At 39.4% G+C, this 16,360-nt stretch overlaps 1 protein-coding gene across 7 annotated transcripts in view; it reads right to left on the bottom strand.

Annotated features, from left to right (window-relative positions):
- The window catches only part of rims2b (regulating synaptic membrane exocytosis 2b), a 208,186-nt gene that overhangs the window by 136,224 nt on the left and 55,602 nt on the right, over window positions 1-16,360 (bottom strand). Inside the window, exon 1 of one of the 7 annotated variants that reach the window (XM_049476392.1) lies at window positions 2,857-2,990. The exons of 5 other annotated variants lie outside the window; for them this stretch is intronic. In XM_049476392.1, coding sequence (XP_049332349.1) covers window positions 2,857-2,918 — 62 coding nt within the window. In that variant the 5' untranslated portion in view covers window positions 2,919-2,990. Of the gene's footprint in view, window positions 1-2,828; window positions 2,991-16,360 lie in introns of those variants that run through there. One more of the 7 variants, XM_049476393.1, reaches the window with a different exon arrangement.

The following is a 16,360-nucleotide window of genomic DNA, read 5'->3' as shown; positions in this document are numbered from 1 at the left end:
TGACCCACATTGGACAAAAATGGCACACTGTGTCTAAAAGGCAACAGTAAGCAGCTCAAACCATGGAAAGTCTGTTCATAATGTTCTATGAGTTTCACTACAGGAAACATTCACTAGTAAACACAAAAACAATCTTGTATAAATTAAAATAAAGCACAGAAAGTAGTGTCAAGTATTCCCTCAGATCTCCAATAAATACAGGTATTGTGCACGTGGGTAAAAAGTTTCGATACATCAGCCAACAGACGCCTTGTGCTGATCGACATCACCTTGGGAGTGATGTGGGGAGAGAGAGCACCATCTACCCACCCAGAGAGAGAGCATGAAATATTGTGCTCTCTCGGACTCTGGCTGCTGATGGCATGACCGGGGTTCGAAACAGCGATCTCCTGATAATGGTAGCATCTGTCAGTTCTGACGCTGTTCTGATGCCTGCTCTAGACTCTGTTTTACACAACAAAGACTCCAATTCCCAGCATGCTTCCACACCAGACTTTCCTGACAGTGTTGATCATGTGACGCTACGGCGTTCACGCTCTCCGAACTTCTGATTGCTTACACCTGGTCTGTTTAGTATAGATACCCCTCTGTTTCCTTAGCTCTTGGGCGAGTATTGAACCCAGTTTTCCAACTCTTCTACGTCATGTTTCTTTTGATTGTTCTTGATTACTCTCTTGCCTTGCCCTCTGTGTCATTTGTTTACCGTTGTCGACCTATTTTGTGTATTTAGACTACTCTTTTTGCCTAGCCCTTTTACTTAAAAAATCCCCAGTGTATGACCCCTTCTTCACTCTGGTATGTAGTTTATTCTTGCTACCTTCCTGTTTTTAATTGTGCTCGTCCCTAGTAACACATGTAAGCTTAACCACTTGTTCTGCCTATACTTCTGCATGAGTCAGATTCTGGCAGAGATGTAGAATTCAGTATAACACTGGTGCTGGTGCTGAATGCAGTATTTTGGTGTCTATGTTTGCTAAGTTACATCAGTACTGATATATTTTAGAAATTAGAGATGCTAGAGAACTAGAGATTAATTTATATAGTAGTATAATATCTAAGTGTTTTGTTCATTATTGTACTTCACATCCTGCACTGATGTTCCTTCAGTATCTTCAAATTTTAAAAACCTGATGGATGAAGAACACTTTCAAACTTTCAGTGAAAGTCAACTCAAACTGTTCTACTGGTCTACTCAACGTGACATTTTGAACGTAATGGAGTTATGAAATCAGTCAGGTTTAGTTTCTCATTACATGCCCTATAAAACCTATCCTCTTCCCTCACATTCTTATGACAGAAAAATGACACCCCACTGCCCCTCCTCCTCCTCCATCTCTTACATAGTCATCCTCAGTTCCTGTTCGGCAGGTGGGGGTGGGGACGGGGGTCCAGCTTTAGTTTTCCTCAGCTAAAGTTTCCCAGAATTTACAAGTACCTTCGCTCACAGTGAGTGTGGTCCACACATTTCTCAAATGTAAAGAATACAGAAAAAAGTATTACATTATATACTGTATGTATATATATATATGGTAGTTCTGGGCATAGAGATTCTTCAAATATTTGAGCAATTCTCAATTATGATTTTTAGTTGATTTATTATTTGTAAATAAACAGCACCATTTAAAATGAAAGCTATTTTTTCCTTTACGTTTCATTTTATTTAAAACATTTTTATGTAGTTTTGGTACATTTGGCATTGTGGGCAGCACTTCATGCTTCCCTCTGCTGACAACTTTTATGGAGAGTTTTTCATTGTAAGAGACAAATACTGGGATATGTCCCTAAAGGAAGACAGACAGTCAGCATAAGAGATACAGTAGATAAACAGACATTAACAATGGAGACATTTTGGGAAATACTTTTTGTGTCTAGAAGTATTGTGTCTAGAACCTGTTAAAATAACAAAACGTCTGAACATTCAGACTAAATACTTATAACAGGCAACACACTGTAACTACAGCTCTGAAAAAAAAGAGATCCTCTAAAAATTATGAGTTTCTTTAATTTTACCAAATTGAAAACCTCTGGAATATAATCAAGAGGAAGATGGGTGATCACACGCCATCAAACCAAGCTGAACTACTTGAATTTTTACACCAGGAGTGGCATAAAGTTATCCAAAAGCAGTGTGTAAGACTGGTGGAGGAGAACATGCCAAGATGCATGTAAACTGTGATTATAAACCAGGGTTATTTCACCAAATATTGATTTCTAAACTCTTAAAACTTTAGGGATAATAACTTATCTTTGCATTATTTGAGGTCTGAAAGCTATGCATCTTTTTTCTTATTTCAGCCATTTTTTTTTGCAAATAAATGCTCTAAATATCAATATTTTTATTTGGAATTTGGGAGAAAGGTTATCTGTAGTTTATAGAATAAAACAATAATATTCATTTTACTGAAACATATAACTATAAATTGCAAAATCAGAGAAACTGATTCAGAAACTGAAGTGATCTCTTATTTTTTGTTGTAAATACAGTCTGACTTCAACAGACTGTGCTACATTCAGAAAGAATATAAGTCTTATGAGACGTCCTGCCAGAAAACAAAAAAAAGCAGATTTCTGATATTCCTGCCAATAATTTCTGTGATTCAGCGCTAAACACACACTTGTTTATTTGTTTACTAAATAAGGTGATAGCCTCTGATAAACACAGACATAAACACAATTCCTTACAAACCAACAGACAACAGATAGTGCCTGTGAAATGAATGATAGAAATCTGTGCCACTGGTTATAATATTCCCTCGTACACACACAGACGTAAACACAGACACTCCACACAGCGTGAATGCAAGCCTTCATCATGTATCAGCACTGACCTGCTGTACCTCACGTGTGCACACACACCTGTCAGTCAGGAGCTGCACATCTGGGCTGTGAGTGCGGGAATCCCGAGCGGGCGGCTTCATCCAGCCCCCAAATCTCTGTGCCGGGTCAGCCTGCGTGCGTCCAGCTGCTGCTTCTGGTCATGTTAGTCTAAGCTAGCATCTGCAGCTTTCCTCTTGTCCTCTTTTCCTCCCCCCATCACCCCCTCCACACGCACACACACACGCACACACACGCCGAAGCTCCTTGCCAGCCAGGACGAGCGCACGCTCGCTCACACGCACACACGCGCTCGCACAGACGTTCCCGCTGATTCTAGAAACCGAAAACGTCCGAGAGTTGCCGAACCGCCGAAGGGAGGCGCAAAGCACTGTGGGTAGCAGAGCGCGGTGCACTGGTTTAATGCTGTTAACCGCAGGGCTGTATATAGCTGGAGGTCAAGCAAGACTTTAGAATGCAAGGAGGATTAGGCTACTTAGCTGATTAGCGGCTGCCTGCTAGTTATTGCCTACCAAATGTAGACCCTGAACAGCAGACCTTTTCCACTGTGCGCTCGCAGCAACATCACGAAAACTGGAACAATTAAAACACATTTCTAACTCAATTAACAGAGCGGAGACTCTTCTATATTTAAGCTAGGTAGTGAACGTAAGCCAACTCAACAAGAAAAGAGGAGAAGCTTAACTTAAACAGTAAAAAATGATTAGCACTGAAAAACTCAAGTAAAAGAGCACAAAAAACTACTGTGGTAAAATTATGGTTACGGTATCACAATCTAACTCAATTAAAAGAGCAGAAGCTTTACTAGAAGTAAAATTATAGATAGTGCAATACAATCTAACTCAACTAATAGAGCAGAAACTCTATTATAATAAAAGTATGGCTACTGTCTCATAATGTGACTTAATTAAAAGAGCAGAGGCTGAACTATAGAGAAAACATGGGTATTGTAGTTTAAAAATCTGACTCACCTAAAGGAGCAGAAACTGTACTATAGAGAAAGTAAGGGTATTGTAGTCTAATTATCTAACTAATCTAAAAGAGCAGAAACTCTACTATAGAGAAAACATGGATATTGTAGTTTAATAATCTAACTCACCTAAAAGAGCAGAAGCTGTACTATAGAGAAAATATGGGTATTGTAGTTTAATATAACTAATCTAAAAGAGCAGAAACTGTACTATAGTGAAGGTTTGGGTATTGTAGTTTAATAATCTAACTCACCTAAAAGAGAAGAAACTCTACTATAGTTAAAAAAAGGGTTTTGTATTTTAATCTATCTCACATAAAAGGGTACTATAGTGAAATTATGGCTACTGTATCATAATGTAACTCAATTAAAAGATCAGGAACTGTACTATAGTGAAAGTATTGGTATTGTAGTTTAATCTAACTTGCCTAAAAAAGCAGAAACTCTTAATATAGAGAGAATATGGGTGTTGCAGTTTAATCTAACTCGCCCAAAAGAGCAAAAAACTGTACTGTAGTGAAAGTATGGGTATTGTAGTTTAAAAATCTAACTCATCTAAAGGAGCAGAAACTCTACTATAGAGAAAACATGGGTATTGTAGTTTAATCTAACTCACATAAAAGGGTACTATAGTAAAATTGTGGCTTTTGTATCATAATTCAACTCAATTAGATAGTCTACTGTATGAAACTGTGTCACTGTAAGGGCTGGAGCGTGGAGCGGGGTTTAATAATAATAATAATTATATATATATATAATATTATTATATAATATTATTATATATCCTATATATATATATATATATATATATATATATATATATATATATATTAACGATTATATATTTATTATTATTATTATTATTTTCCTTTTTCTTGGGTTTACCTGCTTTGAGATCTACTGTTCTGCCATTGGGTTCTACAACTCTCTGGGCTGGAGTGCCACCTACCTGTAGCACTCCACCCCATTACAGTCACAATCTAATCCGATAAAAAGCAGAAGCTTTACTATATAGAAAATATGGCTACTGTATCGTAATCTAACTCAATTAAAAGAGCAGAAACTCTACTATAGTAAAATAAACCTGCATTACAGTCCAACTCAAATAAAAAAAAAAACATTAGCACATTAGTGAAACAATAGGTTCTGTGTAACAAATGTACTCAATTAAAAGAGCAAAACCTGTACTCTAGTGACTGTACTGGTATGTTTATTACAATATAACTCAATTAAAAGAGCATAACCTGTACTATAGTGACTGTACTGGTATTTTATTACAATATAACTCAACTAAAAGAGCAAAAGCTGTACTATAATGACTGTAGTAGTACTGTATCACAATCTAACTCAATTAAAAGAGCATAACCTGTACTATAGTGACTGTAGTAGTACTGTATCACAATCACTCAATTAAAAGAGCAGAAACTCTACTGCACTAACAGCAGGACATCTGTCGGACACACATTAGCTCAGCAGATTTCACCTACTTCAACTTGAAAATGTGTGCATGTGTATAAAAGAGAGAGAGAGAGAGAGAGAGAGAGAGAAAGAGAGAGAGATAGAGAGAGAGAGAGAGAGAGAGAGCAGAAACGATGTTGTACTAGTGCGCCCTGGCCAGGACAGATTAATAGTGTATAAAGGGATCCAGAACAGGTTAGGGCAGTGTGTACATGTGTGTCCACTGGAGGACAGCGCCACCTTCTGTCGGTGAGCTGAACTGCACTACAGAATTTTCACAGCAATGTGTCAATGCCTCATGAGTTCAGGCACAAGAGGGCAAACAAAAGACATACAGACAGATACATACATATTCATGGACACATCACATGTAAATGTGCAGACACACACACACAAACGCACACACACACACACACAAACAGGCAAATGCTCTCAGACACCTTCCAACACACTCAAACAGCATCTCAAACAGCATCAGTCTCTCCCAGGTTGCAGCTGACCTCCTTACATTTAAACAGCTCGGCATCCGCCTGCTTCAAACACACACACACACACACACATTCCTTAAGTAGGGCAAAACTCCAATGAGTGTCATACATACAGTTTAAGCACAGCATAGACACACTCCCTATAAACACTGAATGTATGCAGTAAAACCAAGAACTAACACAAACCTGTGAAACACCAGGACTGCATGTTACTGAAAAAACTAACATTGCGATATTTGCAATATTGTGTTTTAACTTTACAGCATTTCTCCAGAAATCAATTAATCATTAGGGGTGGGTGATATGGCCCGAAAATAATATCACAACATTTTATGGTACTCTTGGTAATATGACAAAACACAGAATTATATATATATATATATATATATATATATATATATATATAACAGAGATCAATGATCCAGAATGTCATGATACTAATAAAGCACTCCAAATATCTCCAAATATCCTGGACTGAAGCAAAATAAATGATACTGGACAGATATAATTTGTCTTTAGTAGATATATAATGGGAAATGAGAACAGTGTGAATTTTACTTTTGTTAAAAACAGCAAAAAAGTAGAACCCTGATGTGATAATTAGGGTTGGGTAAACAGGGAACACCTGCGCAAAGGTAACGAGGGGGTGGAGCTACATATGAAACACGGGTAACACTTAGGGTGGAGACACAAGAGAAACACACAGGACCACATGGGGAGTGACACAGGCACGGAGAAGGAAAGGTAAACAAACACAGAGAGAAAAGTAAAATCACGGAACAGGACCAGGACATGACATACAGTAAGACATATTACACCTGTACTGTCCTTTAAGCATAAATGTTTTGTACTACTGTACTTAATAAATAAATTCAAATATAGTAAAAAAAAATGTTGGCAATTTTATTGCATACAATTTGATATGGCACACCCCTATTATCCTTCATATTAAAAATGCACGCTTTTTGTATTATTAAAGATTGAAATAAAATAAATGATAATCTGCCACTGGAAAATATCTGATGTAAAAAAAGAAGAGTGAAAATTTTCCTACTGTATCAAGTAAGTTGTAGGCTGATATGTACCCAAAATTTGGAAAATTTGTATGCTCAGATGTTGATATTTGGTGTCTTATGTTTTCTCACTTGTATGTATATATTTAAAACAATCAAACATCAACTTTGTGACAGACGTTTGTCCTAAAATTTAGACAAAAATGAAGCATACTATACTACTGAGGTTAAAGGAGTCAAAATTTAATTGAGAATGTAGTTTTGAAACATATGAGATCTGGGAAGATCTATTGGCAGCCCACCAAACCTGGGTATAGAACCCCAAACCTTGGAGTAAACAGCCCAGTGCTCTAACCACTGAGCCACCACTGCCATTGAGATCTAGATACATTACTACACTTCACTAGCACTACTAGGCTAACTATTTAGTGGCTAAATAGGAAATAATTCTCATTATGAGATTAAACAGGAATATTAAAATGCTGCACAACATGTAGTCCATATTTGTAGGACAGGTCTATTAGATATTACTGAACAATTCCACTCAATTTGCATAATGACTTGCAGGCATGCAGTTAGCATCACGCTAGCTTCTAGGGTATAAGTTTCCATCACTTTTGGGCTACATTAGCCGTGTAGCTCCGGCTCTGAAGCAGAACTACAGACCCTGAACATGACTTATTCCCTGACAGCATTCAGAGCTTTTTTGGGAAAGGTTACAGCACAGGCCTGGCTGTGTTTACACAGCAACACAGAACACAAGGTAACATTCCTTCAGCACTACGAGCTCTGAAACATGTCCACTCTGCTGCTGCTGCTGCTGTTAGCTAATGGCTGCTGTGTGCTGGGAGAGCTGTGGGGTTTGAGGCGTTATTTCAGGCTCAGAGCAGACAGAGCGCCGGCCTGCTGAATAAATGATTTCTTACTCTATTTACAACAAGCTCAAACTGGACAGAAACTGAGCCTGAGAGAAGAGAAGGAGGGAGGGGATAAAAGAAAAACAACATAAAAAAGGAAAAGGATCAAGAAGAAAAAAAGCAAGAGAGAAACAGTAAGAAATTATAGAAAGATGAAAAGTGTGAAAAGAAAAAAAAAGAAAAAAAGAAGAAAGAGAAATGGAGCAAGAAGATAGAAAGAAAAAGAAACTGGGAAAAAAGTGTGAGACAAAAAAATTAATAAATACAAAAAGAGAGAAAAAAGGGAGAGAGTAAAAAGAAGCAACAGAAGAAAAAAAAGAAGAAAAAGAAGAAAGAAAAGAAGAAGAAGAAGAAGAAGAAGAAGAGAAAGAAGAGTAAAGGAACAAGAACTGAGAAAAAGATGAAGAGAGGAATAGAGCAGTAGAGGAAGAAAAGGCGGAAGGATGGAGGATAAGCCTAAAAAAAAACTTAATAAAAAAATAAGAAAAAGCAACTAGCAGAGAGAAAAAATGGAGAAAGAGTAAAAAATAAGCAGCAGACAAAAAAAGAAAAAAAGAAGAAGAAGGGTAAAGGAATAAGAAGATAGAAAAAGAAGAAGACAGTAAATAAGGAGTAGAGAAAAAAAGGGGAGAGTAAGAAAGGATGAGCCTACAGAGACAAAAATACAAAAAAGAAGAAAAAAGAACAAGAAGAGAGAAAGAGAGTAAAAGAAAACGAAAAGAGCTGAAGAAGAAAGAGGATTGTGTGAAAAAACAATCAAAACAGAAGAAAAAAGAACAAGAAGAAAGAAAAAGAGCAAGAGCAAGAGTAAAAGAGTAAAAGAAGAATAAGAAAAAAAGAACAAAAAGTTTAAAAAGGGGGATGTAAAAAAAGAGAAAGTGAGACAGTGAAGAAGAGATAAAAAATAAATGAAAGTAAATGAGAAGAATGAGAAAATAAGGCTTCTTCCTTTCCTTCTCTTTCCTTCGTTTGCTCTATAAAGTTGGCTCTGCAGTTGCAGCTCAAGAGGTGGAAAAACAAGGATGTTTTTCAGAGAAAGTGAAAAGAGAAAAAACGAGAGAGAGAGAAAAATAGCGAGAGTGCACTTTCTTTGCCAGGCTAGACTAAAGCAGGCAGTCTCTGCGCGTCTCCTCCTGATGTGTGTGTGTGTGTGTGTGTGTGAACAGTGGGTGAGGGCTGCGTCACCCTGCGCAGAGCTGAGCCGGGTTTCTCTGACGTTTCGGAGCGAAAGATCGCTGTTATTTTTAAACTGAAAACATGTCTCAAGGGCACCCACGACTAGTTCTGCTTCACACCATATCAAAGGCTAGGAGATGCCACAGCGCTGTCAGTTGAGCGAGGTAGAGAGGGGAGGAAAGAGGAGGAGAGGGGGGCAGAGGGGAAGAGAGGGATGAGAGGGGTGTGGGAGTGGGAGAGAGGTGACGGCTCATCAGCAGCTCTGGAGAGGTAAAGGTTGTGTAGATCTGAAGCTGAGCGCTGGTGTTTTGTATGTCTGGTAGATGTTTCCTGCTGATTATTAGTGGAACAGTAATGCAAACTTGAGCCTGAAGACAGGCCTGCTGGAAAGTAAGTGTGTACAGTTTTCTTTATTGCTGCAAAAAAATGTATCTAGTTTTGTTTTTGAATTAATGGAATAATCCAGGATTTAAAACAGATCTCCTACAGACAGCGTCATAGTTCATTGAACCACTCACAGCCCCATATTTCCGCAAAAACATGACCTGAAATTTCATCATTAAATTTGCAGTCAAGAAAGTTAGTCAAGTAAAGAACAAGAAATCTAGGGTGTGATGCTCAGGGCTATCTCACACCCTGCGAACAGTCTATCTTCATGCCTTCTGCCTGCGTCGTTTAAACAGCAACAGAGCTTGTGAACATATCTATGAGCTGTGCTCAGATACATTTCTGGCATATTGCTATCTTGGCAACGGAAAACACAGGTGCACCACTGACTGATTAAAAACCTTGACAACAATCAACTGTCAGATGTACATTGCTGAACATAACATTAGAACGACAAAACAACATAAAATTAAACAACGTTGCTGTTCTTATAAATGAGCTGTAATAACGCACAATTAAAAACTGTATAACCTAAAATAGCAGTTAAATATAATACATTACCGTATTTTATGGACTATAAGGTGCACCGTATTATAAGGCAGACTATCAATAAACGTCTATTTTCTGGTTTATTTTCATAAGGATTATAAGGAGCATTTTAAGTGACAATAGTAAGGAACAAGGGTGTCACACAGTAATCTACACAGATTTCTTCCCTGAAAACTGTTTGTTTGGGTGAGAAAAGCCCTTCAATTTATTTCCAGTAAACTTGGATTTCCAATATTTTCAACGGCACGGTTGGCAGCAGCGCTAGCTGTGGTTACCAGCAGTGCTTATCACTAGTAAAAGCCGCTACACTGAGGAACCCTGAGTGTTCCTGTAAGCCGGGGGGCTATCAACTAGCAGTTCGTCCCATGTAGCTTGTTTTAACAGGGTAAACACGCAGACTACAGACAGGTAAAACTTACCTCTGAATAGCGAAAGAGCTAGCGCTGCAGTTAGCGGCTAGCTAATGCTAATACTGCTCCAGCCACGGTGCTGGAGAAACTTCACTGAAACTCCCTTATAACGCTATTTTTCAGTGGAGTGGCTTTACTGCTCCTTACAACCTGACTGGTAGAATTCTTACATAAGGCGCACTGTCGGTTTTTGAAAAAAATAAATAAATAAATGATAGGATTTTAAGTGTGCCTTATAGTCAAGAAATATGGTATAGTCTTCTAAGTTCTATGTTTGGAAGCAAATGATACATGAGAATTCCTGAAGCTATACTTTTTTTAGCATAGATTTAAGTAAAAGAAAAGCCCACTTTTAGGAATGACCCCTTCTGTAGGAGGTGTTTTATTAGTTTAAGGTAAGTAAATTTAAAAATTTCCATCTATTATGCATTGATTGTTTTGCTCTATTGATTTCTACTGTATAGTATTGATGATGTTGATGATGATGAATATTTTAATATGTATTTTTATATTGTGTTTTTTTTAATGCAATGTAAAGCGTCTTTGAGTTTCCTGAAATGCGCTATAAAAATAAAATTTATTATTATTATTATTATTATTATTATTATTATTATTATTATTATTATTAAATACCAGTAAGTTAAACAATTTAGTAACAGTTTGTAGATCCACACCAGCCTGAGCTCAGTTGTGTACTGTGTCTGTTTTTGTACATACCGGATAAAAAAAAAGTATCAGCTTTGGGATGTAATCATTTCTATATTAGGTAAATGATATAAATATCGCGGGCCTTTTTTTTTTTTAGACACAAGGTTCCAAGGTTGAGGTTCTGATCCAAGCTTTAACTCATTTAGCCACTGTCTCGTTATCTTTATGAAGCTCCGGTTCTGGAGGGAGACCAGAAGCCTCGGGGCTCTGCGTGCGCCAGAGCGTCTCCTGATACATCACCACTGTACAGGAGGAATCATCAGCTTTGGCATGGCGGTGCAGTCCGTGGGTTTGTCCATCGATCTGTTTGGACGGCCATTAAAAGGATCTGGCACACGGAGCCGGCGGTTTTAAAGCCAGAGAGAGAAAGAGAATAAACGCAGGAGAAAACACAGCGGCTCCGCGATCGATTCCGCCGAGGGAAAGAGGTAAATGTGGAGGCTAATTCATTAGAGCATTTGCAGCACGCGCACACACACACTGACACACACACACACCAACACACACTCCCACATACACATACGCAGACTGTACTTTAGGGATCTGAACAATAAAAATCTGTGTGGGTTTTGCCATGTAAGATTAACTTTACATAATACACTTAAAACTAAGCCCAGCAGTTATTCTGTTCTTATTTTATAAGATGCACGTTAAAGGATGCTATATGATATAAATGAAAGCCATAATAACCACCTAACAACACCATACTAACCAGCTAGTTACAACTTAGCAGCACCATTTTATACGCTACACGACTTCTAAAGTCGGAGTAGATTATTGTCAAATTGGACATATTACACTACAGAACTGTGATTGGTGATTTTATTGGTGAAGTAATATAGTGCACACAGTACACGACTGGGCATTATACAGCACGGTGGTTTAGTGGTTAGCACGTTTGCCTCCCAGCACTGGGGTCTTGGGTTCAAGTCCCTATCTGGGTGGAGTTTCTGGGTGGAAGTCCACAGTGTCCTGCCTCAATGACTACCGTCCCGTTGCACTTACACCCATCATCATGAAGTGCTTCGAGAGGCTAGTCATGAGGAACATCAAGACACAACTGCCCTCTTCACTGGACCCCCTGCAGTTTGCGTATCGTCCCAATCGCTCCACGGACGATGCCATCACCACTACTCTTCATCTCTCCCTCACCCACCTGGAGAAGAAGGACACTTACGTCAGAATGCTGTTTATAGACTTCAGTTCAGCATTCAACACCATCATCCCACAGAACCTCATCAGGAAGCTAAGCTCGCTCGGCCTCAACACCCCCCTCTGCAACTGGATCCTGGACTTTCTGACGGGGAGACCCCAGTCAGTCCGGTTCGGGGGCAGCACCTCCAGCACCATCACACTGAACACTGGGGCCCCCCAGGGCAGTGTCCTGAGTCCTCTGCTGTTCACCCTGCTGACTCATGACTGTGCTGCAAAAAACAGTTCTAACAGCTTTATCAAGTTCGCCGATGATACAACCGTGCTGGGTCTCATTACCAAAGGCGACGAGTCAGCATACAGAGAGGAGGTGCAGCGGCTGACAGACTGGTGTACAGTCAACAACCTTCACCTGAATGTGGACAAGACAAAGGAAATGGTTGTTGACTTCAGGAGAGCACAACACACCCACTCTCCACTCAACATCGACGGGTCCTCTGTGGAGATTGTTAAGAGCACCAAGTTCCTTGGTGTCCACTTAGCAGATAACCTCACCTGGACCCTGAACACCAGCTCTACAGCCAAGAAAGCCCAGCAGCGTCTCTACTTCCTCCGGAAGCTGAGAAAGGCCCGTCTCTCTCCACCCATCCTCACACTCTTCTATAGAGGGACCATTGAGAGCATCCTGAGCAGCTGCATCACTGCCTGGTTTGGGACCTGCACCGTCTCTGACCGCAAGACCCTCCAGCGTATTGTGAGGACAGCTGAGAGGATCATTGGCTTCTCTCTCCCCTCCATCACGGACATCTACACCACCCGCAGCATCCGCAAAGCAACCAGCATTGTGAATGACCCCACTCATCCCTCACACGAACTGTTCTCCCTCCTGCCTTCGGGAAGAAGGTACCGCAGCATCCGGTCCAGCACGACCAGATTCTGCAACAGCTTCTACCCCAAGCCATCAGACTCCTCAACTGCAGAGACTGAACTGATGGTTTTTCTGTACATGCACACACACTCTTACCCCACTTACCCCAGAAAATGGAAAGCACTAAAAACCCTACTACCTCACTGGACTCTATTGCACACTGTGTAATAGAGGTAATTACTACCTCACTGGTCTTTTTTGCACACTTTTTGCACACTGCATAATTTGCACACTGTCTTGTTATTTATTATTCTTTGTCTGTATTGTGTTGTATTGTCTGTCTGCACTTTTGTACTGTTGCACTATTGTTCTGTATACACTGTGTTTATGTGCACCATGGTCCCTGGAGGAACGTTGTTTCGTTTCACTGTGTACTCTGTATATAGCTGAAATGACAATAAAAACCACTTTGACTTTGATGTTCTCCCTGTATCTGCGTGGGTGTTCCTCCAGGGACTCCGGTTTCCTCCCGCAGTTCAAAAACATATAGATAATTAGACAAATTGAATACACTAAATTGATTTGTATACCGTTGCTGTCCTACGAAAAACACTTATCTCCATTTTTGTTGATTTTTAGTTTACTACATCATTTGAACAGACGAATTGTCCCTTACACTGTGCCACAATTTCTTGATGAACGGACCAATAGAAACTCTTCAAAATGACCTGAAATAAACTCTTTTTACATTGACTTCTAATGAAATGTTTTATTTCTCTCTCCTGTAAAGTTGCTGTTTTGGAGATACGTGTTTTTCCTTGGACAGCGACGATATGTATATTGTGTGTGTATAAAAAATGTATGTTTCACTATGTGCCCAGAGTGTGTCCAGGGATTGGCACTCTGTCCTGTGTTAATGCTGTAGTGGCCGATGCAGTCCTCCAGGTAGACGGTTGTTTCCGGTTTAGAGTAGGCCGTGCGCTATTGATATCTTGGCGGTTCACATTCACAAATGTAAGTGAGCTGTATCTGTGTGTAATGTGAACAACGAATCTGTTCCTGAAACGCCTCACATGTGCACATTGATAACTGTATAAACATCGCCTTTTTTACCAACAACAAATAAGTATTATATTTGAGAGACGACTCGTAGTTTTATAAAGGGAAATGGATGCGCTGCATTAGCAGCTCATATGTGGATCATCTTTTGCTGGAGTGGAGAAACAGCAAACAGTTGGTTCATGCTCAGGTCGAGGAGGAGAAAAAAGGGCAGGCGGTTTGCTTTTGCTGTTTTTGCAGCTATAGCTGCACAGCTGCACCAAGAGATAAGTGGGAATAAGAAAGAATCTCTCTTTACGCATGCGTAAAAGCAAATAGATGCATGAATTCCCATTTGATCGTTCACATTCATGTTCCATCTCCATGGATCTGATATGTATCCGATTTAGGACCACTTATGAAAGTGATTCAAATCAGATTTGAGCCACATTGAGCAAAAAAAATAAATAAATCACTTCAGCCACTTCAGCCTGGTAATGTGATAAAGTGAACCTAGTAGCCTATGTCGAGAAAATCTCTGTAAGAGATGAGCTGTAAAAAAAGAACCTTTAGAAGTACAGAAGACTCAGCAGGGACAACCCTCCTACTCCTCTGGTCAACACAGCACTGTTGAAAGTTGTGCTGAGGAAGTTGGCCAGCTGAGTGGGCGGATCCCGCTGAAGCAGTATTAGCTGTGGCTGCAGAAACAGAGAGAACGGACCCGGGCTGGATGTGGGTTTGGAATGATTGTGCTGATAAAGCAGGCAGATGGTCTGAAAAGTTCAGGAGAACCCGTGTGGAGAGGAGAGGAGAGTCTGCGGTTGTTAGCTCAGCTGCACTCAACACAGGCTAGACTGGGGTCTCACAACTGGATCAGAATCTCTGTTACAGGTAGAGCTTAGATTCTCTGCCCCGAGATTTCCCACCACATTCCTCGGGTCGGGTCGGGCTCCAGAAAATAGTCCGAGATGTAGGCATCTGTTTTTTAATTCTATTTTTATTTTATATAAAACTCTGGTGTAATAATCACAACAGCGTCAGAGCGCCGATCTAAACTCTAGTTACAGGACAGAGAAAAGGTAGAGATGGAGAAGGGGCTTTAAGAATGTTTCCCTGTCCAGTGAAAGTTATTTTATAACTGACACATTGGCTAGGGCTGGGCAAAAATATTGCGTCATTATGTTTACAGACGAAATTTTCACCATGCACAATATTTATTGAGATAAAAACTATAAACTCTCTAGCTCAGTAACTGCTGTGATCATGTATGTTCTATACATTACAGTATGTTACACATCTCTGCTCTCAGGCGTTCAACAAAGATCACTCATTTGTATGTCTACAGTACACCAGAGCAGCCAAAACATTAAGTACACACAAAAACTCACCAGTCAGGCAGCCAATTATTGTGAATTAGTTTCACGTTGAAAGACAGCCTTTAAAAAGTACTTTTAATATAATATGACACAATATCTGTCTTATTTACAGTCGCAATTCCATTATAATTAGCTAACTATTGAATTAATCCAGCATGAGCTCCGTTTTACACTAAGCAATGCGTAACACCTTCAACACAGCACTGAGAAGGGGTTAGACAGCCATGGCTCCGCCCCTGGAGTGAAAATCATGAATCTGATTGGTTAGATTGTCCTTTGACTTTGCTAATAGATTCATTACTACACCCTTCAAAAAATCAGGAGAAGGGGCACGCAGACACGTGGGGGCAGAAGCCATTTAAAAAGCTTTGATTGGTCAGTACTGCTGTCAGTCACATAAGAGTCCGATAGCAATGCTTTAAATCAGTTGCTGTTTTTTTATTTTAGTTAATTTATAAAATAAATTCATACACTTACAATAGCTATGATATATATTTCCTGATTAAAAATTATGTAATTATTTACATGCATTTATTGTCACCCCTTCTCTGAAGTGTTAGAAGGGCCTCACTGCACACCACTGCTTTTTTATTCCACAAGGGATGTCTTCTTTAGTGGTATCCATGAGTAATGATATCCACTGCATAGAAAATTATATATTATATACTGTGAATCACAATATTGAGATTTACCACAATACGATTAAATATTGCCCAACCCTATTTGAGGCTAAATCTCTATATAGAGTAAATGTTCTGAAAGTTTATGTCAGTTATCATGAGATGATTCTAAATGAACTGTATAGCTTTATTTCCTCTCCCATTCAGCAAAGTGTTCCCAAACTTGTAATGTGGATACACCAAAGTGAGTATATGTGAAAATCAATCGCATCTGTTTCACAATAAGACTATTCAAACTCATACACTGTATCTCTTACACACACACTCTCACACACTCACACACCCATGCAACAATCACACATTCCCAGAATCCATTTGTCACTGGATAGCATGTG

Source organism: Astyanax mexicanus, chromosome 3, assembly GCF_023375975.1.
Source record: "Astyanax mexicanus isolate ESR-SI-001 chromosome 3, AstMex3_surface, whole genome shotgun sequence".
In the NCBI taxonomy this organism is placed as follows: domain Eukaryota; kingdom Metazoa; phylum Chordata; class Actinopteri; order Characiformes; family Acestrorhamphidae; genus Astyanax; species Astyanax mexicanus.
This window is presented reverse-complemented; position numbering and strand designations above follow the sequence as displayed.